This window comes from Suncus etruscus, chromosome 5 (assembly GCF_024139225.1).
Source record: "Suncus etruscus isolate mSunEtr1 chromosome 5, mSunEtr1.pri.cur, whole genome shotgun sequence".
Classification (NCBI taxonomy): Eukaryota; Metazoa; Chordata; class Mammalia; order Eulipotyphla; family Soricidae; genus Suncus; species Suncus etruscus.
This window is the reverse complement of record NC_064852.1, coordinates 139,868,586-139,893,069: the sequence shown is the minus strand read 5'-3', so window position 1 is coordinate 139,893,069 and position 24,484 is coordinate 139,868,586. Positions and strand designations below refer to the sequence as shown.

The 24,484-nt window shown below is 32.1% G+C and overlaps 1 protein-coding gene across 1 annotated transcript in view; it reads right to left on the bottom strand.

Moving 5' to 3' along the window:
- Nucleotides 1–24,484, bottom strand: part of CSMD3 (CUB and Sushi multiple domains 3) — a 1,236,222-nt gene that overhangs the window by 1,074,946 nt on the left and 136,792 nt on the right. The window contains exon 2 of the mRNA XM_049773958.1: nt 3,132–3,354. Within this exon, the coding sequence (XP_049629915.1) occupies nt 3,132–3,354 (223 nt within the window). The remainder of the gene's footprint in view (nt 1–3,131; nt 3,355–24,484) is intronic.

Here is a 24,484-nt window from a genome sequence, read left to right as displayed (position 1 = left end):
GAAATGTTGGGACTGAAGGCATAGCACAGTGATAGGATATTTGTCTTGCATGAGGCCGACCTGTGACAGATGGCCCTGGTTTTATCCCTGGCATCCCATATGGTCTCCCAATCCTACCAGGATCTATTTCTGAGTTCAGAGCCAGGAGTAACTCCTTAGCGTCACCTGGTGTGGCCCCAAAACAACAACAACAAAAAACATGTAATACTATTTACATAACCCACTGCTTCTACTTATTTAAGTAAAAGGACAAAAACTACAAACCAGGTCTTTTTCCATATTACTTCAAGCAAGCATAGCATGTCATTGCAAAAGATATATTGGTTTCTATGGGAAATAATGAAATATTAGTATAAATATATGAGACACATGAACAATAGACAATTCATAATGGCAGTTATTAATTGATAATGTTAAAAAATAAAAAGGTTTTTAATTGAGGAGACAGAAACAAAAATAAATTTTTCAGCAGCAGTTTTGACTTCTAAACAAAGAGTAAACAGAGTATAAAATCTGAAAAGGGCTGTAGGTTACAAATTATATTACCTTCTCTTTCAAATTAAAATCAGTTTTAACATTAAAAACAGTGTTTCCTTAAGCATAAATGTTAATACATGCATGATTCTTAGACATTGAACAAAATGCTATGAAATACCTATTTTAAGGTCAACAAAGAAAAATTAATGTAAAATCTTCTTTGTCATATTAATTATGTTTAAATTATTTCTAAAGATTAATATATTCAAAACTTAACAAAATATGTAAAAATGGAGTTTGAACTTTCAAAAATGATGTTTTATTGGTTGATTTTGTTAACTTTAACTGTGAACTCAAACAAATCTATTTTCTGATGCTGATCTTACCTCACCTTACTTTCAAACAATTTTAACTTGGGCAAAAAATATAAGCCTCATTTTCTCCAGTTTCAAAGAACGATAGAATTTTCTAATATTGAGTAGGGAAAAAGCAAATAATAAACTATAACATAAATAAAATGTCAGTGAAGAACTATACATTTGAAAGTGTCATTACATCACAATCCTCAAAATCTTCTGCAAATTAGATGTTGTTATTACCTATATAAAAGTTAAGGAAGAGGGGCCCGGAGAGATAGTACAGCAGCTTTTGCCTTGCAAGCAGCCGATCCAGGACTAAAGGTGGTTGGTTTGAATCCCGGTGTCCCATATGGTCCCCCGTGAGTTATTTCTGAGCAGACAGCCAGGAGTAACCCCTGAGCAATGCCGGGTGTGGCCCAAAAACCAATAAATAAATAAATAAATAAATAAATAAATAAATAAATAAATAAATAAATAAATAAATAAATAAATAAATAGTTAAGGAAGAGAAAAATGAAGACTATAATCCAATTGTTTCCACTGAACAGTGAATTTTACCTTCCTAGGCATGCTAATTATTTTTAAGGGTAGAAGATGATATGAAATTTCCTCATTTTCAGATGGGATCTACAAAAAAATAGAAGCTTATAAAAAGTGAATATATAAGATTGCTAGACCTTAAGGGTGTGTGGCAATATGTTTATTTTTTCACTAATAACATTTAGTGTACATTATTGGAATAAACATATAACACTCTTTGGACTTTTCCTTTTTTATATATCACTATAATTATGTTGGAAGACTGACAAGTACCTTCCATTTTATTTTGCTGTGTGACCTGGGGAAGTAGGAAAAATATTCCATACCTTTGAACTCATTTATTCTGGAAAGTATGTATACACCTACATAAACACACACATACACACATAGTTTTATATTTTGAATTAGTAGTGTGTTATTAATGAAAGATATTCAGCTTTTTATAATATTGACATTATGGTGAACTAGAACTCAAAATGGTTTGCCATTCAATACATTTATGATGCAGATGAATCTTCATAATTTCATATGAAAGGAAGGTATTAGAAATACTCCAAATTAATATGAAAATGAATCTCCTCTACAATTTAATAACTTACTTTTTCTTTTTGCATAAATGTGGTTTGAAACAACTCATGCCTTATTAACTGTCATTTTAATTGCTTTCTAACTGGAAAATATTCAAATGTATGCTAAGAGGACCTCTTCTTGGGACAGCCTTTTGTGACCAAATTTTCATGACATATTCAGAAGAATATGCTGAAATGTATAGCATTATTTATAATTATTACCACTTTCCACTTTAAGCACAAAGAGTTAGATATATCAAGCATTAGATTAACATCAATTAGACTTAGTATTAGAATATAAACTTTACTTCAAGCCCTACACTTTCGTAGAATTTGAGAGCATATGAGGCTGGAGCGGTGCCACAAGCAGTAGGGTGTTTGCCTTGCAAGAGCTAACCTTGCATGGACCGTGGTTCAAGCCTCTGGCATCCCATATGGTCCCCCAAGCCAGGAGCGATTTCTGAGCACATAGCCAGGAGTAACCCCTGAGCATCACAGAGTATGGCCCACTTCCCAAAGAATTTGAGAATATAATGGGCAGTTATTTTAATTAAATATATTAATTAAATATTTAAATTAAATGGGAAATAATTTTAAAACTATATAGAATGCTGTAAATCAGGATGGCATGTTCAAAATATCAACCAATATCACAGATTAAATTAAATGTTAAAACATTCCTAAAGTTTCAAAAATATACATGTTCTGTAAAGTGTTGGAATATATAAAGTATGTGTGGCAGTTTTAATTTGTTGTTTGAGTTAGATTCAACCAATGTTCAAAACAAGATTTGGTAGGATAGCAAAAAAATTCCTTATGTTTATCTATCCATTTATAAAAATAAAATCTAACAAACTTCTTCAAAAATAGGGCACCAGCTAATTTTCCCATCTGTTTTATCAAAAAATAATAAAGCATTAACAGAAATAATTTAAATGATATAATAGTTAAATCTCTCTAATATAGTTACAATTTTATTCATATTCTTTTTTGATAAAAACAGCACACAAATTATAAAATCAGAAATATGAAGCTAATTGGAACGTGGATGGTACATTTCCAAATGAATCATAATTAGAGAACGTATGTCTTTACTGTAATTGCACCACAAGTGTTAAACATTAAGTCCTTGGTAAATATGCTCTCATGTATTTCCCCTTAGTTATTCCTTTCAAAATGCACCTACCTTGTTCTAAAATTTGTAGGATGAGGATGTCCATCATATAAGGATAAGTAGTCATATTCTTCTTCTAGCGCAAATGACTGAAAAACAATTTGTATTCTATTTCGTTCTTCTGCTATGATTACCCACGTACAGTTTGCACCATTTGGATATCCATATGGAAAGCCAGGGCTTTCTATTGTGCCATTAAGTCCTTTTAAAGTTCCACCACATGTATAAATAAAACCTGCAATGAGAAAAAATATAAACATATTTTTATATTATATAACAGAAAAAAATATCAGGTAAAATAATTTTTAAAACTTGTTTCTCCAAATCCCACATGAAAGTAATATTGTAAAGAGCGATTTATTGAATATATATTCATTTTTAAAGTGAAAAATTCTATACAACTTCTTTAAATTATTTTAAAATTTTAAGAGGAAAATGGTGATCATTTGCTGGCAGGAGAGTTGCACTGGTGAAGGATGGTGTGCATTCTATGGATAAAACCCAATTACAAACATGTTTGCAACTATGGTGCTTAAAAAAGAAATTGCTTTCACCAAAAATAAAAATAAATAAATTATCTTATTTGTTTTATTTTATTAGTTTTATTGTAGCTAATGTAATATGATTATAAATATTAAAGTTTATGGTATTAACATACAAAGTTACATTAGTATGTCCAGGACACGGTGCTGATAGCCCACCCTCTACCATATCTCTTCTGCTCAGACTTTCTTTCCTCCCACATTATTTATTGCTTGACAATTATAAATATCACATATATTATTTTCTCTCTTAGAGTCAACTCTGTGTTAAAATACTTTGTGATTATTCCTTTGTTTCTTCTATTCAAATATTACTGGAAGATTTGTTTAACATGAAAATTTTATGCAAATTATAGTTAATAATTGTAAACCATTAGATCAAATGAAATTCTTCATATACATCTGATTTATTATCTAAAATACTATTAACAGACAAATATGAATCAAAACATGCTTGTTGTCTCTAAACAGTGTGTAATCTAATTAGACACCAATCAGCAAAATTGAAAACTCAATGGATTTAGTATGTTTTGGATGTCTTTAGAATGATTATTACCATTGGTAATAAAATTTCACCACAATAGAACATGCTATTTAGATAGGTATAGACTTTTCTAGTATTAAAACAAACAAACAAAAAGCAAAAACAAAAAAAAAAACTCTGTCCTGCCCTGCTTGAGAATAGAGTAAAATGCCTTAGGATCTAAAATAAAAAAACAAATAGTAGCTGTAAACAACAGGAGAATGAAACAAAGTTGGGTCCTGGGAGTAAAAGCAATAGTACAGAGAATAGGTAGTTTTCCTGGAATACAGCTATCAGAGTTCAATATCTGGCACCTTAGATAGTCCCAAGGGCCACTGAGTATAATTCCTGAGCAAAGAGCCAAATAAGCCCTAAACACCATGAGGTGTGACCCCCAATCCCAACCCCTAAACATTACTCCCCTAAATATTTCTCCTGGAAATCTGAAAAAAACTTTTGGTCATTCGAAAGAACTTCTGGACGTTGAGAGGCCTGAGTTACTGAAAGTTTGATTTGATGATAACTTGAAATTTTTTCGTGCTTTGAAGGAATTGATGCCTATTTGAAATGGATATCTTCCAAGTTAAGGTTCATTGGTTTCAATTTAGTGTTGTGTTAGTTTTGTTTGTTAAGGGAAGTATCTAGTGGTACTTTGGGGATCCATTTTACTTTGCAGTACACTGTATCTGGCAGTACTCAGGGTACCTAACATTGCCCATAATCAAATCTGGTTTCCAGGCATACAAACATGCATTCAGCCCATTGAGCTATCTCTCAACATTATCTTCTACTTTTTGAAAATGTTATTTCCTTCAAGTTACTTCTATGAAAGAGGCTTTTAAAGTACCTATGTACCTAAAGGGAAAAACTCAAGTATTTCCACTATTACAATAAAAGTTCCAAAAATAATGCTAGCATTCAATCTTCGTTCTGCATCAAACTATTAAGGGAAGATTTATAATGTAGCTGTTAGAGCAACGTCGCCCAGCTCCACCTCTTTTCTGTATCTTGTGTTTATATCATTTATTCTTGCTTTTCCTCTATTTACTGTTTTTAATATTTACTTGTTAGATTTGTGCTAATAGAGAGGTGATATGGTGATGTGCTACTTTAATGTAATCCTGCATTTAGTGCATTTACAGTGATAGAATTAGAAAAAGTATTCTGTATGCGTGTACACACATACACACAAACACACACACATATTGGGAATCTGGTTTGCTGGCTTAAAGTGGCAATTTTCAAAATCTTGCAGACAAGTGTTGCATGAGGGTTTAATTGTAACCCTAGTCAGAGAATATTCTAGTAGGCAAAAGAATGTTGGTTCCAATAGTGATGAGATCTATGAACCTAAATATTGTTTCCTCACTGTGGGTTGCAAAAAGTTTAATGGCCATGACGTTTTATGAAAGAGATGCTGAAATAATCTAGAAGATGGTGCTCTATGTTTGAAAATAGATATAGAAAGGCAGACAATCTGAGACTTTTCTTTCTGAGAAGGAATGAGTTAATGCTGGATATATAATAAGCATTTTAGAACCTTGTGTTGCACATTGTGCATTCGATGCCAAGGTAGTAGACTGTGACAGACAGAGACTGATTGGACATGCCCCAGTGCTTTCTTTACAACAGCACATGCTTTTGCTATGGTAACATTGTCTCTGCAGTTGTGTGCTTTGGAGGAACTCTGTCTACTAAGCTTGTGACTCAGAGATGCGTGTCATCAGCGTAATTCTATCCCTCTAATTTTGCTCTTTGAACACCTATTTAAATTAGCAGCGACTCCTCTCACCATAAAAGGCAATGTTCTAAGATTTGTATATTCAAAATGTTAATTCTACGATTTTTTTTTAACTTACCAAGAAGTTGGATCAGGTAAAAACTTATTTATATATTTACCCTACATTTACAAATATTTACAATATTTGTATATTTACCCTACATGTTGATGTATCAATAATCATATCTGATATTTTATTACTTCCAACATAAAAATGAAAGGTCTCTCTTAAATTGCTTCTTGCAGAGCAATTACTTCGAAGTCTTAGGTTAATTAGCTATCACCCGTTTCTATTAGATTTCTGCCTGAATAGCTTCCAATTTGAACATCATAACTAAATGTAAGCATGAACCCCTTTAATTCCAGTTAGATCTATGTCTGTTTCATATATTCTCAAGGCCCATAAACCATATGGTTTTAGAAAAAGGACATATGTCCTGAAATAACATACTTCGTTTTGACCACTAATTTTTTTGGGGGGGGTCACACCCAGCAGAGCTCAGAGGTTGCTCCTGGCTCTACCCTCAGAAATCGACCCTGGCAGGCTTGGAGGACCATATGGGATGCCAAGATTCGAACCACCATCCTGCACACAAGGCAAATGCCTTATATCCAGGATATCTCTCACGGCCATGGCCACTAAATTTTTAAGAGCCTACTAAATCATGCATTTCATTTCTTTTCATTTATTTTCTCTCTAGGAAAGTTGGGAATTAACTGCAATTTTAATCTTGTTCATTTTATTTTATTCATGTTTAAGAATAAACACCACATTAATAGCAATAATCAATAAACCATTCTAACAAGAAGTTAACAGTTTTCACATGTGAAAATATTAGAAGTAATAGAATTTTAAAATATAATATAATATAAACTTCCCCATTTAATACAGAGTTAATCATTGCTATAGCTTAGTTTACATCTTTGTAGTCCATTTTCAGGCAGACAAATGATTCTTATTCATTATAAAGTTTTTTAGAAAGGGGATCAGTCATATTGTGCACGTTTTTCTAATCTTCAAACATTAAAATATAATATAAATTTTAAACTACTCTTTCTGTTAAGTATTTACAATATTATTCTAAGTCTACAAGTATACTCTGTACCATTTATTAAAACTACAAATTTCACTGTGCATGAAATACTTATTTTATAATTTTTTCAAATGATTTAATTGGTTTCATTTCTGTGCTTCTAAAAAAATAAATAATAACTTTGGGTGCATATACTTGTATGCTTCCAGCAAGAGTTCCTTAAGAGAAATTTTAGGAATTGGAAAGCATTTAACTTTATATTGTGATACAGCTAAACTGTCTACAGTAAGTGTAAAAAATTCTACGATAGATGTGTCCTAATGTACTTCACATTTCCAGCTCCAATTTTATCAACACTATATTTTCAGAAAAAAATTTGCATATTAAAATATTATCTTTGTGTTTTATTTTGTAGTTCTCTGATTAGCATTTGGATTAACACCTTCATTCATATTTCTTCTTTAATTAATGGCTATTCTATATCTCTCTCATATATTTTATTTTATATTTTATTTGGTTTTTGGATTTTCAGCCAACTAAGGGTGCTCAGAGGTTATTTCTGACTCTGCAGTCGGAAATCTCTCCTGGAAATAGTACATTGGTAGGGCGTTTGCCTTGCATGCAGCCTTATGAATCCAGTTGGATTCCAGGCATCCCACATGGTCCTCCGAGACTGTCAGGAGCGATTTCTGAGCACAGAGCCACAAGTAACCCCTGAGGGCGGCCAGGTGTTGTCCAAAAACCAAAATGAAAGAAAGAAAAATTCCTGGCAGACTTGGGGAGGGGGGGGATATGGGATGCTGGGGTTTGAATCCGGGTCTATCCAGGGTTGGCAGCAGGCAAAGCAAGTGCCCTACCTCTTTGTTATCACTCCAGCTGGCCTCTCTCACATATATTTTAAGGTTGACTATTTCCAAACTGGAAATAGCAAACAACAAACAGGATAAACAAACAACAACAACAACAAAACATTATGCCCTCCTGGAAGTCTCCCTTAAAAAAACAAACAAACAAACAGAAATCACCTTCTAATTAAAAACAAGGTTACTAAAAATCCCTCTCCAACACTCTGTTACATTCTCAAGGTCAGGATTACCTTTTTTTTTTTTTTTTGGTTTGTTTTGCTTTGGGGCCACACCTAGCGAGCTCAGGGTTTATTCCTTGCTCTGTGCTCAGAAATCACTCCTGACAGGCTTGGGTGACCATATGGGATGCCGGGGATTGAATCTGGGTGGTTCGGGTCAGCAACATTCAATGCAAACACCCTACCTCTGTGCTATCGCTCCAGCCCCAAATAATAACAATTTTAAGAGACAAAGAAATCTTTGTCCTTTATTGCTTTTCTTTAGGATACCACTGCTTTGATTTCTGATTACTCATAGGTAATTCATCTTTGTGTATTAGATAGATATGAAGAAGTTTGCATATTTATATCTTCGTTTTATAAATTCACAACTTCCTATTGCCTTTAAAATACACATAAAGTGTCATATTCATTTCTAGATACTGTCTTTGAAGAACTTCTTGATTTTTTAAATCTATTCATCACATATTTCATTAATTATGGCTAAAATACTAGAAATAACATTATTTGGGGGCCAGAGAGATAGTGCAGTGTGTCAGATGTTTGTTTGCCACTAGGCCAACTCTGGTTACATCCTTGTCACCACATATGATCCTGAACCCCATTAAGAGTGATCTCTGAGCACAGAGTTAGAAGTAAGCCCTGAGCACTACTGTTCTTATTACCGAAAATATGAACAAAACAGTCACATTTTCTATAATGATATTCATGAGACTCCAAACACTGTGAGATAGCCAAGTATTAAAAATTATTACAATTGGGATTGGGAAAGTGTTCTATTTGGGATAAAAAAGCAATTCCCTATTTTGTTTATCCAATGATAATTTCCAGAGCCCTACCCCCTTTGAAAAACTGGCTCCTTTAAATGAAGAAGCAGAATGTACCCATAATTATATCCACATGCTTCTACTGCTGCTTTCTAGATCTCTCAGTACCCCTGCCATTTTAGAAAACAATGAGCATATATATATATATACACATATACATATACATATATATACATATATATATTTGCTGTTAATGTCTTAGAAACCAATTTATTTCAGATAATTTAGTGTGTGTTTTTGGAAAACTCATCTCAAGAAAAGTATCTCTTTTTTTGTTTGTTTTTTTTTGGGGGGGGCCACATCCATTTCAGGGGCTACTCCTGGTTCTGTGTTCAGGGGTCATACCTGCCAGTGCTCAGTGGACTGAATGGGATACCAGGGACTGAACTCGAGTCAGTGGCATGCAAGCCAAACTAACTACCTGCTGTGCTTTTCCTCTGCCTCCTCTTTTTTTTTTTAACAGATTAAATCTATGATTATTTCTGAAACTTTTGTGCAGTATTTTACACCTTAACTCTTAGTGTTTGTTTAAAATCAAATAAAATTTATATACTTAAAATTTCTCAACTTTCTATTATTTGGGTCTCGCAACAAAAGTTTAACACTACAGATTAAATTTTCTTTTTAATGTGAATATTATATGTATCATGTACAGTAAAAACAATGCAATACTATTTTCATTATATTTAAAATATTTTTACACCTGAAACATATCTATGACATAATAATGTTCATACTTGTGTTGATCATCCACAGAGATTTTGTGCTGTAATAATGACATTACTCATGAATGGAATATTATGCAGCTGTCAGGAGAGATGAAGTCAATAAATTTTCCCTTACATGGATGTACATGGATTTTATTATGCTGAATAAAATAAGTCAGAGAGAGAGAAAGACGCAGAATGGTCTCACTCATCTATGGGTTTTAAGAAAAATGAAAGACATTCTTGCAATAATAATTCTCAGGCACAAAAGAGAAAAGAGCTGGAAGTTACAGCTCACCTCATGAAGCTCACCACAAACAGGGATGAGTTTAGTTAGAGAAATAACTACATTTTGAACTATCCTAATAATGAGAATGTACGAGGGAAATAGAAAGTCTGTGTAGAGTACAGGCAGGGGTTGGGTGGGGAGGAGGGAGATTTGGGACATTGGTGATGGGAATGTTGCACTGGTGATGGGTGGTGTTCTTTACATGACTGAAACCCAAATACTATCATGTATGTAATAAAGTTGGTTAAATAAAAAAAATAATGACATTACTCCTGCTCACCATTAAAGAAAAAAATTACATTTTTATTGGAACAGAACTTGTGTTATAAATACTTGCAAGGTTAAGAGCTTGAAAGTAAAAATTAACATTCTTGATATTGTACTAAATAGCTCATACTATGAATTCTACATTTCTACCAAGGTGGGAATGTATGGAATTGTTTCTAATCATCCATGACTTATTGTGGTACTAACCTGTAGACATTTTTTATCTTGAGTCATTGAAATACTATATATATTAGACAATAACTCCATGTCACCTTTAATATAGTCTAATATTATTACATTCCTCTATTATGATTCCTAAATATTGTTCAAACTATGTAACTCACCTTTACATCTTAATACACAGTTTAGCACATAACACATGTTTTTAATTCAAATAAAGTCTATTTGATTATTTTATTTCTTCTATAGATCTTTGATATGTTAACTATGACCTGGGCCTAGAGATAAAGCATAGGAATAAATATACTTTCCTGTTTCCTGTTTGTCTTTATTCACTCTTTTTTTTAACCCTTTTAAGCTTTATTAGGACAGTGTTATACACAAGTTTTATGCTCATACACATTCATGACATTATACCACAACATCAAATGCACCTTTCAATTACACAGTGTTAGAATATGAATAAACTTCCCCAAAATAATGTTTGATATATATATACATAAACATATATATACATATACACACACATATATATACATATCTATCTGAAATGCTAAAGTACATTTTAGAATTGTGTGCATATTAAAATTCATTCACTCTTCATCCCTGGCACTGTGTATAGTCTCCTGAACACTACTACAGGAGTGAATAATTCTTCAATGCAGAACTAAGAGTAGTCCTGGAGTACTGCTAGTTAGGGTCAAATTCTACCTTCCTCCAAAAGAAGACTAGTCTTTCTTTTCTTTTTCATCTAGTTCATATAGAACAGATGTTCTACTTTTTCTGAAAGATTAATTATTTTTCAATTTCACACTGAAAATAAAATCCTTTTTAAATAATTATAATATATCTCACTTAGGCTATTGCTAACTTACTCTAACCTTTGGTATACCCAAATTATTTAGCAGCTTTTGTAAATAAGTTCATTTTATTCTCACTGAAATGTTTTATACTTTTGTAAAAATCATTTTGGCATGTTTTATAGATTTTTCGCTGACTTCTTTATTCTGCCCCATTGATCTGTCTCTTTGCCAATGAAGGTTTTGATTGCTGTAGGAACATCATCAGACTTTAAAACAAATATACCGATTGTCCACTCTCTTTTATCAAAATTGTTCAGCTATGTTTGTTTCTTGGCACTTACAGATGCATTTCAGCATGAGCCTTTCCATGCTGATTAAAAAGATGTACAACAATTATATGTATGTATATACATGGGGAAAACTGATATTTTTGGTGTGTTGAAATTTCTATTCTAAAAATTCAGTATGTCTCTCCATATATTTAGATCATCTTTTGCTGCTTTGTCAGACTTGTATAATGCCTGTATTTCTAAATCTGTTTCCAAAGTGGAAGCATGTGGAGCTTCCTGCACCAAATAGTTCTCAGACACAATTCATAAAAATACTGTGCTCAAAATCTCAACTCATTTTTGACAATAAGCACCAGGAGATAACCTCAGATGCCACATGTAAAGGATTAAATCTCCCAAGAACATCTTCAAATATAGATGAAAGCGACATTTTTTTCTGCTTTAAACTCTGACACCATTTTGTCATTTATTCCATTTCAAAAGTCATTGCTTTCATTTTTCTGCCATAAAATAAGCAAAGTATTTGATTTAGCTTATAGTAAAGATTTTATTTCTCCAGTGCAAATCAGAGGAATTATAGATACCCGCCTTGTCTTTTATTTTGCAAGACCTCACAATATTTACATATTGGACTACAGCAGGTAATGCTGAGAGGTTACTTCTGGTTCTGCACCAGTAAATTACTCTGGCAGTCTTGAAGGACTATATGGATGCCAGGGATGCAACCTGGGTCAGTTGTGTACAAAGTGCCCTATCTGCAATTCTTTTGCTCCAGCCGCACAATATAATTTTTAACATATGAGTTCAATACATAGCTTGTTAAGCTTAATCTTTCTTTTTTATAATAATCATGATATATGCACATATATTAATATTTAAATATGCATGTGTGCATATATTTTATTTAGAGAATATAAATATAGAGTTTGTTTTTCTAAGGACTCTAAAAAAAGCTTCTAGAAACAATAGATCTGTATAGCAAAGTGCTAGACTACATTGAGTGCAAAACTCAATGGCCTTCTTTTTTTTTTTTTTTTTTTTTTTTTTTTTTTTTTTTTGGGCCACACCCTGTGACGCTCAGGGGTTACTCCTGGCTATGCGCTCAGAAGTTGCTCCTGGCTTCTTGGGGGACCATATGGGACGCCGGGGGATCGAACCGCGGTCCGTCCTAGGCTAGCGCAGGCAAGGCAGGCACCTTACCTCCAGCGCCACCGCCCGGCCCCTAATGGCCTTCTTATAAAAAAAATAATAAGGGCTGGAGCGATAGTGCAGTGATAAGGCATTTGCCTTTCAAATGGTTTATCCAGGACGAACCTCAGTTAGATCTCCAGTGTCCCATCTAATCCCCAAGCCAGGAGCAATTTCTGAGTGCCTAGTCAGAAGCAATCCCTGAGTGTCACTGGGTGTGATCCCCAAAGCCAAAAAAATAATAATAATGATAGAGAAGAAATAGACATTAAATTAATCTCATTTACATAGTATCACAGAAACTCAAATACCTTGGAGTCAACTAAAGAGGTGAAGGAACTATGTAAAAAATCTCCAAATCACTTCAAGAAATAAAAGAGGTTACAAGGAAATAGACTTTGTTCATGAGTTGGTGGTTTAACATTATTAAACGGCAATATTCTCCACAGATTTTTCATGCCACTGAACTCAGGTTTTATTCTGACTCTTCACTGCTGCATACAACGTTAATCTGATTCTCCCATACTTTGCCAAGAGTTATATCTCTTGAGATCTTGAGTATAGTATCAGGAATATGTCCTGAGAAATACCAGGTACAATCTAACAGCAATACCGAAAAAAAAATTTAAATAAATCTTGTATAGCACAGCTTTAGCTGTATCCTAACTTTTTTGATATGATGAATATTTATTTTTTCTTCTTTTGAATATTCCATTTTTACCCATAGTATTATATAAATGGGTCATTTCATTTCCAGATCTTTGAAGATCTTATTTTTGATTTTCTATTAGTGATTCAAATTTGGTTCCGTGTGAACACAGAACATACTCTAGATTACTTTAATTTAATAATTTAAAATATTGACTGCACTTCGTATGGTCTATCTTAGTATAACTTTCTCAGATAATTGAAGCTAATGCAGATGCTAATGTTATGAACAAAGTTTCTAAAAGGATTGACTACTTCTTGTCTTCAGTATAGTTTTTCTCTTAGCATTTTATATCCTTGCTGACCTTTACTTATAGGCACTTTTTATTGTCTGCTTATAATATTTTTGTTATTAGTTTTTACTTTATTATAAGCATATCACTTTGGGTGAAAATAAGCATAAACCTTGGGCTTATCCAATTTAGAGTTTAAACAGCTCTTTAATTTGTAGAATTCTCTTTCCAAATTGGAAAGGTTTTATTCCTTGTTTAATTGAGAACTTCCCCAGCTACTTTTTTTTTTTTTTATGTCTATTTTGACATATATTTTGTTTTAGAGAAACGGGTTCTTGGTGTTCTATTTGTTTGTTGTTGTTTTTCTTTTTAACCACAGCTAAGAATTTCCATGCCTTGATACTGATGGATGCTCTCTTCCTTTAAAACTATAGTAAGTTTACCTTTTCCTTGTTCCTATTATATTTTATTAACTTTGACTTCTCTGTTCTCTCCCTAGTACTTTTGAGCCTACAAATGGGTTTTTCATCAGTTATCATACTTTTCATATGATAGCTTGTTTCTTCGCTTTGCGGATTTCACCATCAAAAATTTAGAATTATCTATACGTATTGAAACTATGTGTTAAACAGGGGCTGAATGATAACGTAGGGTAGACATTATCATGTAGGGTGCTTGCTTCACAGGTAGTCAGTGTGGATTCAATGTCCCATATGTTTCTCCAAGCATTACTATGAGTAATTTTTAGTGCAGAACCTGAAGTAACTCTTGATCATCGTCTGATGCCGTGTGTGTATACATATGTATTTCTAAGATGTTTGTATAATTATTTAGGGGATTTATTATTACTGCTTTAAAATATGGTACATGATTTTAAAATATATTTTACCTAGTGCTGACATTCAGCAGTTGCTTTTGTAAACTACAATTTGATAACTTATTGCTTTTTGGTATTGTTACTTTTTGTTGGTATGTTTGTTTTTTAGAACACACCAGGCGATGCTCTCAGAAATAGCTCCTGACAGGCTCTGGGGGCCATTTGGGGTGTCAGGAATTGAACTTGGTTTTGTCCCGAGTTGACCGCATGCAAGGCAAATGCCTTACAGCTGTTCTATCTCTCTGGCCCCAGTACTGTCATTTTTATTGTTTTGTTAATGAGATACTTGCCAATTATCTTAGACATCTCAGGCAGAAAAAAAAGTCAGGAGCATCATTTCATGATCACTGGAAAGAAAGAGAAGTGAAGTGTATGTCCCTTAATTATCCCCCACTAGCCCAAAACCTAGCATTCCATAAGGGTTATGGGGCACTTGCACTGGACCTCTTCTGATACTGTTCAGGTGTGAGTGTGTCACACATCACCGTTGTGGAGAGCTGAGAATCATATTTTAGCTCAGTAAGCAATTCCTATACATATTTAGCAAATTTTCTATTTGTACTGTTTCTCCACACTTGATTACATTGATACACTGTAAAATTTTACACAGTGATCCCACCTGGATTACACTAAAAATTTCAGAGGTGGGATCTGTTCAGGGCCTCAGACTTGCAGGAAGTGTGCTTTGCCATGGAGCTACACATGCTCCTATTTCTTGCTTTTAATTTTATTTCATTTGTGTTCTTTAATTTTGTACACTAGCACTTGGAAAAATATTTTGAGTTCCTTATTTCTGAGAGACATCACTTTTATAAATAAGTTTATGTGTTTTCTTATCAAAATTAATATATACTTGGCAATGTATACACACCATCACACATGTTTATGTGTGATTAATTTATTTATGTGTGTTTATTTATGGCTTATCATTTGAAATGACTCTATTGATTTTGAAAAATTCATGGATTATGTGTTACTTGTAAACCAGTATCTTTTTTTTTATTTTCTTGAAATATCTGCACAGACTAAAAGAAAACATAGTACTCTCAAATAAACTAACATATTTTGATAGCAGAGTGAAATGAGAGAAAAACTAAATTAAATGATGTATCACTAACACAATGACTGCTCTAGACTACACATTAGATTCCTTCAACATTTTATTTTTAGCCCACTGAATATCAGCGCAATAAAGTTTCCTTATTTTTTGAAAACTTTACATGATAACTGAAATATCTGCCTGGTAAAATATTCTCAAGATTATAATCCATCCCTAAACTCTGACTCTGTCCTTGAACTATGAAATTCCTTTCTCTCCACACACACCTAGCATTCAATGTTTTTGGAATTCCCTTTCAGAAAACAGTAACTACATATAAAATATCATAAAATATTAATAAACAACTACAGAGGGAAAAATCTTGCCTTACAGAGATCAGACCTAGGTCTAATAATCCCTGACACTCACTCCCTTTGGTCCTCCAACCATGCCAGGAATGATCACTGAGCTCAGAATCAAAAGTAACCCCTAGAAACATCCCATACCAGGGGTTTGTTTATATATATATATGTATGTATGTATATATATATATATATATATATATATATGTATGTATGTATATATATGTATATATACTTATATTATATTTCTATAATCAGAAAGAAAATATATGGCAAAATATATTTGCAGTGTTACTTGAATTCATATAATTTGTCATTATATAACCTTAAAATCTTGTTTGCCATAAAGTGACTATATTTTAATCTAGCATATGAACTTGCTCTGTGTGCTAGGCATCCTGCTAACTTCCTTTCACATACAATACAAGGTAATGTTTTTGCAGTTACTGAACTTTCTATTAGAGACATTTGAATTCATTGTCTTCAATTTTTCAAATTTTATTCATGACCCTACCATTTCAATTTGATTTTTACCTTTCCAATCAGGTAGGTGTATTGTGTTTGTGTGTATGTATGTGTGTGTGTGTGGGGGGGGTCGATGTGTTAAAGATTTGTAGCCTTTATTTATTTCTCTTCTTTTAATTTTCTGGGTTACATCTGGCTTGTGTTCAGAGCTTACATCTTTGTCTCTGTGTTTTTCTGAAACTACTGCGATTATTCAATTGATCTTCTATTTTTATTATTTTTTTTTAATTTTTATTCAGGTGATCTTAAGTGCTTTTATGTGGAAAGCAAGTGCCCCAACCTCTGTACTATCTCCTCTATTCTTCAGTCAGTCCTTTTGATCATATTATTGTTGTTTTTGTTTTGTTTAAATTTTAAGCCATACTCAGCTCTACTCAGTGATTACTCCTGGCTCAAGAAAAAGGATCACACTGATGGGATGCCAGGGATAGCACCATTTAAAAAAAGAAAAAGGCAAATGTCATTCTCACTGTACTATAACTACGGCACTTGCTTCTGTCAGTTTTTAATTGATGTATGACTAACTGATATCATCGTTCTGTCTCCTCTATATTGCCTAAACTTTCTACAAGCATTTCAGTTCTGGAATCTAGGATGCTGAATTTCCATTCACGAACTCTTCCCAAGACTAGCTATTTGAAATGCAGCTGGAAGATTACTCAGATGTCATTTTTCTTCAGAGATTGTTATGTGAAGAAACTGCCAAATTCAAGGACTTAAGTTTTCCAGGGCAGTGATAAACCTCAGACTACAAATCCTGAGTAATATATTTCAAATGAGTAGGCTAAAATTATATTCCTGATCCAGGGATATCTGTGTACACATTCAAGCTTTTTAGTAGGATGAAACAAGAGCTCAACTATTTCTTATATATAATCCCATTCCCTTCTAAAAGTATTGATTTACGGAGCATTTCCTTGGATCAGTACTAGAATAAACATCAATCTAATCTTGGGGCTAAAGATGTAGTTTGCTTGCTCTTTATATTGCAAACACCATTCAATCTCTGGCACCCCACAAGTTCCCCTGAGTCTCAGTAGGAATAATCCCTGAGTAAAAACCAACAGGTGTGGCCTCAAAAAAAAATAAATGAAAAATAAACAAAAAATAAACAAAAAAAATAAACAACATTCATCTCTAAAAGAAAAACTCTTATACAGGGAACACACCCGTGACATTTCTTCATCTTTAGTTGCTACTGTGTCTTAGCTTTTTGTTATATTGTTAATTGTAATATTTGTCTAAAGCAAAATTAATGCACTGAAAATTTAAATAGTCATTGGCATGCAACACAGGTTAAATAATAATAATTGTTCTTTCTACATTCTTCAGAAATGGCATTGAAGCCCAGACTGTAGTCATAAAACTTGAGCTTTCTCTATTTATTTACTTTTCCAAGAATTTTTTTTAATTTTATTGTTAAGGGAACATGTGACCTGACATTTTTAATTAAATGAAGTGATATAAACAAATGTTGGAAAAAGTAGAGATTGTCAATGAAGAACTTGAAATATACATGATTAATTTCCACTAAAGAATATTTTTATTATGTATTGTTTTCTTGTCTATATTTGTTTATTAATGTTAAAATATGACTCAGAGTTTAAAATTACATACAATTAAAATATAACTCATAGTTTCATTGAAAATACTCGTTTTTCAGTAAGCCTGATATCCTGCTTTCATAACCCAGTACTCCTTTTATACAGATAACTCACTATTATTCCTCAGCTTCTATAACTAAAGTTGGGGAGGAAAGTGTACCTTTTAGAAGGCTAAATATAGGTAATATTGAATAAGGTTCTTGCCTTGCACTTGGCTAACCCACGTTTGATTCCCAGTAATCCATATAGTCCCCAGAATCTGCCAGGAGTTAGTAAGCCCTGAGCACCATAGGCTATGGACACAAAACCAAAATATAAAAATAAAAGTGAAATTTTAACAAGTGTAGATGTTCTGAACACTATTTTGCACATTGGAATATTTATACACTAGCTCCTTTGTCTTCTTTCCTCCTATATTCTTATAATTATTCTTAGTCATGGAGCCCCATTAAGTTACAAACTGACTTTTAATTAAACTTTCAAATTTAAACACACGAGAATGTCTTAGTGTCATTTACAAAAAAAACAATATTTGTTACACATAATGTATTAAGTGTACTAATATCTTACAGTACAGTTTCATAACACTGGTCCATATTCTATTAAACATAATAAAATTAGTTTTCTTCTCAGAATAGGAAGCTATCTTTTATCTGAGAATCTAAACAAATGTTAATGCCAAAGTATCTACCCCTCTCTCTAGAAAGGATTTATAATTTGACATTTACATATTTTTCCGCAGTTTTTTGATTTGTGAATCCTTCAAATATTGGGTGAACCTATGACATTTGGATGCTTTTTAAAATTATATTATTTAAATGTTTGAGTTTATTAGCATATTTTATGCTTCTTCATATGCTTAGTGCTAAAAATTTTCATGACATATTTTTGTTCCAAATTTCTATTTTGTATTTATTTTATAAATTAATATAATATGCATAAAGATAATAATGCTTAAATAATTACAATGTTTTTTATTAATTTACTTGGTTCCTTTTTAAAATATTTTTAGAAGCCATTACATACTTTATTCTTAATTTATAGGGCAGTACACAGTCAAGAAAGAGTAAATTTCTCAGCATAGCTGGAACAAGATGTGGACTAGTTCTACATAAATCCTAAATTCATTTCTTTTTTTCTTTTTTTTTTTTTTTTGTTTGGTTTTTGGGCCACACCTGGCGGTGCTCAGGGGTTACTCCTGGCTATCTGCTCAGAAATAGCTCCTGGCAGGCACAGAGGACCATATGGGACGCCAGGATTTGAACCAACCACCTAGATCCTGGGTCGGCTGCTCTAAATTCATTTCTTAACACGTCAAGGGACCTTATTATTGTATTATTCAGTCAATTTATTTAGATTTTCTGAATATTTATTATTTTATCATTTTGTATAGGTTTACTTCTATCTAAAAAATTTGCCAGTGAATACTATAATTGAGTTATCATTTAACTTAATAGATTCTCTGGGTTATAAACATTTTTATAATTGGCTTTTATGAAACAGTTATTCTTTACTAGCCACATATATGATAGTTGCCCTCTTTCACTTTATCTTTACTTACATATTATGTTAATTTTCATTATCGCTACTTTTTTCTATTCTTTGTTATATTAGTACTCTTTGTTTATTTTTGGGGCCACACTTAGAAGTACTCAGGGGTTACTCATGGCTTTGTGCTCAGAAATCAATCCTAGCAGGCTTTGAAAACCATATGGGATATCTGGGATTGAACCCCGGTCTGCCAAATGCAAGCCAAATTCCTACCAGCTATGCTATCACTAAGGCACTAGCACTCTTTTTTTTAAATGATAACTATTTTAATTCCAAATATCTATGTTTAAACAATATGAAAATAATCAATTAAAAGTAGCCATCAGAAAATATTTCACAGTGGATTTATCAGTTGAAAACAGTAGCATGAAATATATATGCATGATATATCAAATATATGGAGCATTAGATTTTATAAGTTACTAAAACTCCAATCATGAAACTTTAGAATCCAAAGAAAAGTAGACATAAATTCATAAATATTGATAGTATTGGTGTAAAGGCCCTAATCACTGCAGGGAGTGGTCCAACCCCCATCCAAGTAGACATAACAAATATTTTATTAAAATATGGCAAGTAATATAATAGGAATCATTGAAAACTATCAAAATATATCAATCACATCTGTCAACTTGCATTTCATAGCTATTAAGATATTTTTAGATTTGTATACTCAGAATGTTTCACATATCTAAAATATCTCCTTTGTAGCTTGAGGATAAGAAAGAAATAGTAATTTTCTTTTATGAATTTATTGGATCTTGATGTCATAACATCCATATGTTTATTTGTCCATTTCATTTGGGATTACCTAATGTAGCTATGATTTTCCTCAATAATAGATTTATCAGGCTTGCAGAAAAGGCAAACATGCTTTCAAGAAGCATTTGAAATATTCTAAAGTAGAAACGTCAAGAAGAAAAATGAGATAAATGACTCATTGATAAAATAACACTTAGGACAAAATCTGCCTCTTTAGTGTATAAATAACCAAACAATAGAGAAATGCTTATCAATCTGGGAAATGAAACTATCTTAGATAAATGTTATCAGAGTTCATGTAAATATCAGACTTTAATATTAAAGGGAACAAATAGAGGTCTGCTACTCAGAACATGATTTTATAATGAATTTTCAAGAGTTTAAAATATATTTATAAACAGTTCATTAGGATAGTCTTATAAATTATAAATTCAAGGAAATAATCACAAATTACAATTTATTTTTAAATGAAATAATTAAAATAAAAATGTTGAATAAGATTAGAATAATTTATTTAGTCATCAATCATTGAAGTTAAATAGACTAACATTTTATATTTACTAGTACTCCAAATGTAAATATTCCAAACTTCTAATCTAAGTATTTTATTATATAGAGAGGTCATGTACTATCACTAATAGTACACATATTAAATGTTTTCCTCAAGGATGAGAGGTGTTTTTGAAAGTACCATATGAACATGATGTTTTCAATCATATTTTCTTATTAATACCTTAAATGTCTTATGACCTAAGACAGAAAATTAGATACTATACATAACCTATTATATAACATAAACCATATTTACTTTAAATTTAATGCCTGTTGATGACTTTTTGTTTGTTTGTTTTGGGGCCACACCCAGTGACGCTCAGGGGTTACTCTTGGCTATGTGCTTAAATATCGCTCCCGGCTTGGGGGACCATATGGGACACTGGGGATTGAACCTCGTTCTTCCTAGCCTTACCTGTAGTGCCACCGCACAGGCCCCTGTTCATGATTTTTCTAAAGTCTTTGAATAATTCATTGTCTTTTTACAGTCAATAGTGTATATTATTAAAAAAATGTATATAGTGGGCTTATGTGGACAGTCTTTATATCACTGATCTGTTAGAGGGTGTGAGAAGTTTAGTCATTCCAAAACTATCCATTCTGTAAAATAACAATAATAAAAATACTTAAATAATATATTAGAAAGTTAATTTTTTTGTTTTTAAGAACTTTCATATATATATTCATTACATTGGAGTAGATGGCATTATTCTCTAACTTCAGTAAGATAAAGATGCTAAAAAATAAGAACAATTCAAAACCAGATAAATATAACTAATAATTTTTGTAAAGTCAATAATAGGTGTTCTGTACAAATATCAAAGAATTTAAGTATTTTTTTATTCCTGATCAAGAAGCAAGAATTTCTTTTAGATAAACTTATGGAACTCACTGTTTTTGAAGAATAGAAATGGTGATACATATTTGTATGCTTTTTTTAAAGTAAATTCCAATTTTGATTACATTATTTACCAGATAAACTATATATTCCTAATCTTTTTCATTTTATTTTGTGTTAAATTACATGTGATGTTTGCATTATATTTTAGCATTATTAGGCATCTAATTAGGTAATATGAAACAAATGTAAAAACATCATTTGAATATGTTTTTTTCTTTTTAAATTTGTCAAAGGGACTTCTTGTGACACTTAGAAGGCCTACTGTCTCTCTCCCAGTGATTCTTGGTCAATGGGTTTAAAGATTTAGATGTGAGAGTATAATAGCCCTAGACTGACTTGTGTGCTGCTAAACCTGGTTTGACCCCCAGAATCATATATGATTTCACAGACATTGCCAAGAGTCCACCCTCAGCACTGGCAGGTTTTCCCTCACAAAAAAAACAAACAAACAAACAAACAAAAAAAAAACAAAAAAACACACCACCACCAAAAGTAAGAATCACGGAAAAAAGTATTACTTATTCCTGTGATTGCGGGTCCTCCAATGCTCAAGGAAACTTTAGGGCCACAGGTTCTGAAGCTTTGTACTTCCTGAGCTGCATTATTCAATTCTGATGGACCTGGTTCTATAAGAGTTGGCAAAGTTGCTACCAGGAATAGAACCTGAAATCAAATGTTTGTACTATCTCTCTGGTTGCTAGATATGATTTTATGTTTTATCAACAGGTACTGATATACCTCTAGGGATATCAAGTAAGCTATTCAAATTCTGTAAACCTGTTACAAAAAGAAATCTTAAAACTAACTAACTAATATTAAAGTTGTTGTGTACAGGAAATGAGAATTAGGATAAAATATCAAAATGTATCACAAAGTATAATGTTATTTATTAATACTGTATAGATCATTAGAGTGTAAAACATTTTATGATCTACTTTTAGATTTACATTTGGTTTCTTCCCATATGATGTAGATCAGAATTACATGAACTGGTATTGTAATTTATCTTGCTATAGAGCCCATTTTTATAATACATATATAGACAATTACTTTATAGGGATTAAAGCTATCAAAACACATAACATCTACTTAGAAAAACATCAAATAATTATTCCAAATTATTGAAAAACATCAGACCAAGTGACATTTTATATATCAGCCAACTTTATAATTAGATTCAAGTCATGGAAACTATGAAGTATAAAATATTGGCTTTCAATATAAGTTTAAAATAAAACATCATCAAACTTATACCTAAGTAGTTTTATACCAGCTATAATAACTATAATGCAAATTACAAAACCATATTTTTATAAATTGACCAAAATTTGGGATTAGATTATAGGATAAATCCAAAGAGATAGTACAGTGGGCAGGGCTCCTGGCCAACCCAACTCAATCCTGGTATCACAAGTTACAGTCTGCCAGGAGTGAACCCTAAGAGTAAAGACAAGGGTAAGGCCAAAGCACCTTTGGATGTGACTCAAAACTAAACCAAACAAAACAAAAAAGGTGAAGAAGATTGAATGACTGGTTTGAGTTCCAAAGTTAGAAACTGGTAACATATGCACAATTCCCAAAAGTAAAAGAATCAAAAGCTTTGATAATAAAAATCTCCATCAATTAATCTTTTCAAAGTGCAATATAAATAATAAGACTTTGTATACTAAATATATGTTCTATGCACAGAACTGCTCCTTACTGTCCTTTTAGATTAAATAGATGCAGGTAAGAAGCACTTAATAGTCTGAGTAGTCATTATAAATATTCTTCTAGCAATAAAGAAAGTACCACATAACAACGTGTTTTGATTAAATTTGCTTTTTACTTACTGGCACTTAAAAAAATATAACTACCTAATCTTCAAAATTTCAGGTTAAGAACTTCTTTTCTCACATAATAACTTATTTAATTCTCTCTCAAAATTTAAGTGAGATAAAGGTGAACTTCAGGAATTCCTCTCTCTGCTTATATTGTATTCTACTTTTTTATATTTTAGTGTTTTCTCCTCTACCAGGTTGGTTTTATCATTGATCTTTCTTTTCTATGCAAGGCTTGTTCTACTCTCTTCTCACTGCCCATCTTGAATTCTTTCTTTTGATTTTTTTCTCATAATGTTTTCTCTAAATTATCTGCATCTTAAATAGGACTCTTAGTAGCTTAGTTTACCATGTTTTCAGCCACCTTATTTTCTTTCATCAAAAATTAGAAATATTAAGAACATTTTTTCAGTCATTAAACATTCTATGAGTGTGTTTGTAAAATTTTTTAGTGACTGTTCAAAGGGTCATGGAAAGTTAAAAAATGAAAAACCTTGAATGGGGCTAAAGAAAATCAACAGCAAGTACGGAGCTTGCCCTGCAACAGCTAACATAGGTTCAATCCCTAGTACCCCTGTACTAAGCCTACCTGGTATGATATGAGAAGAGACGGATTTGGGCCTATGCAAGTCAATCCTTTAAACCCTTGTATTATCTCTTTGATTGCTGCTTCCAGACTTTTAAGTCTAGAACCTTTCTAAATGAAGGATGAGGGAGGTAGAGAGGGAGGAAGAAAAGAGAGAGAGTTGGAAAGAGACACACAATTTTGATTTTATTATCACATTCAACTAAATGCTTTAATTTTTTATTTTGGTAGAAAAAGTTGGTAAATATTAAAAACCAGAATATATTTTGAAAAATAAAGCTTTCTGTTTTTAAAGGCATATATTATTTTTTCTGAACATAGCAGTGCTTTT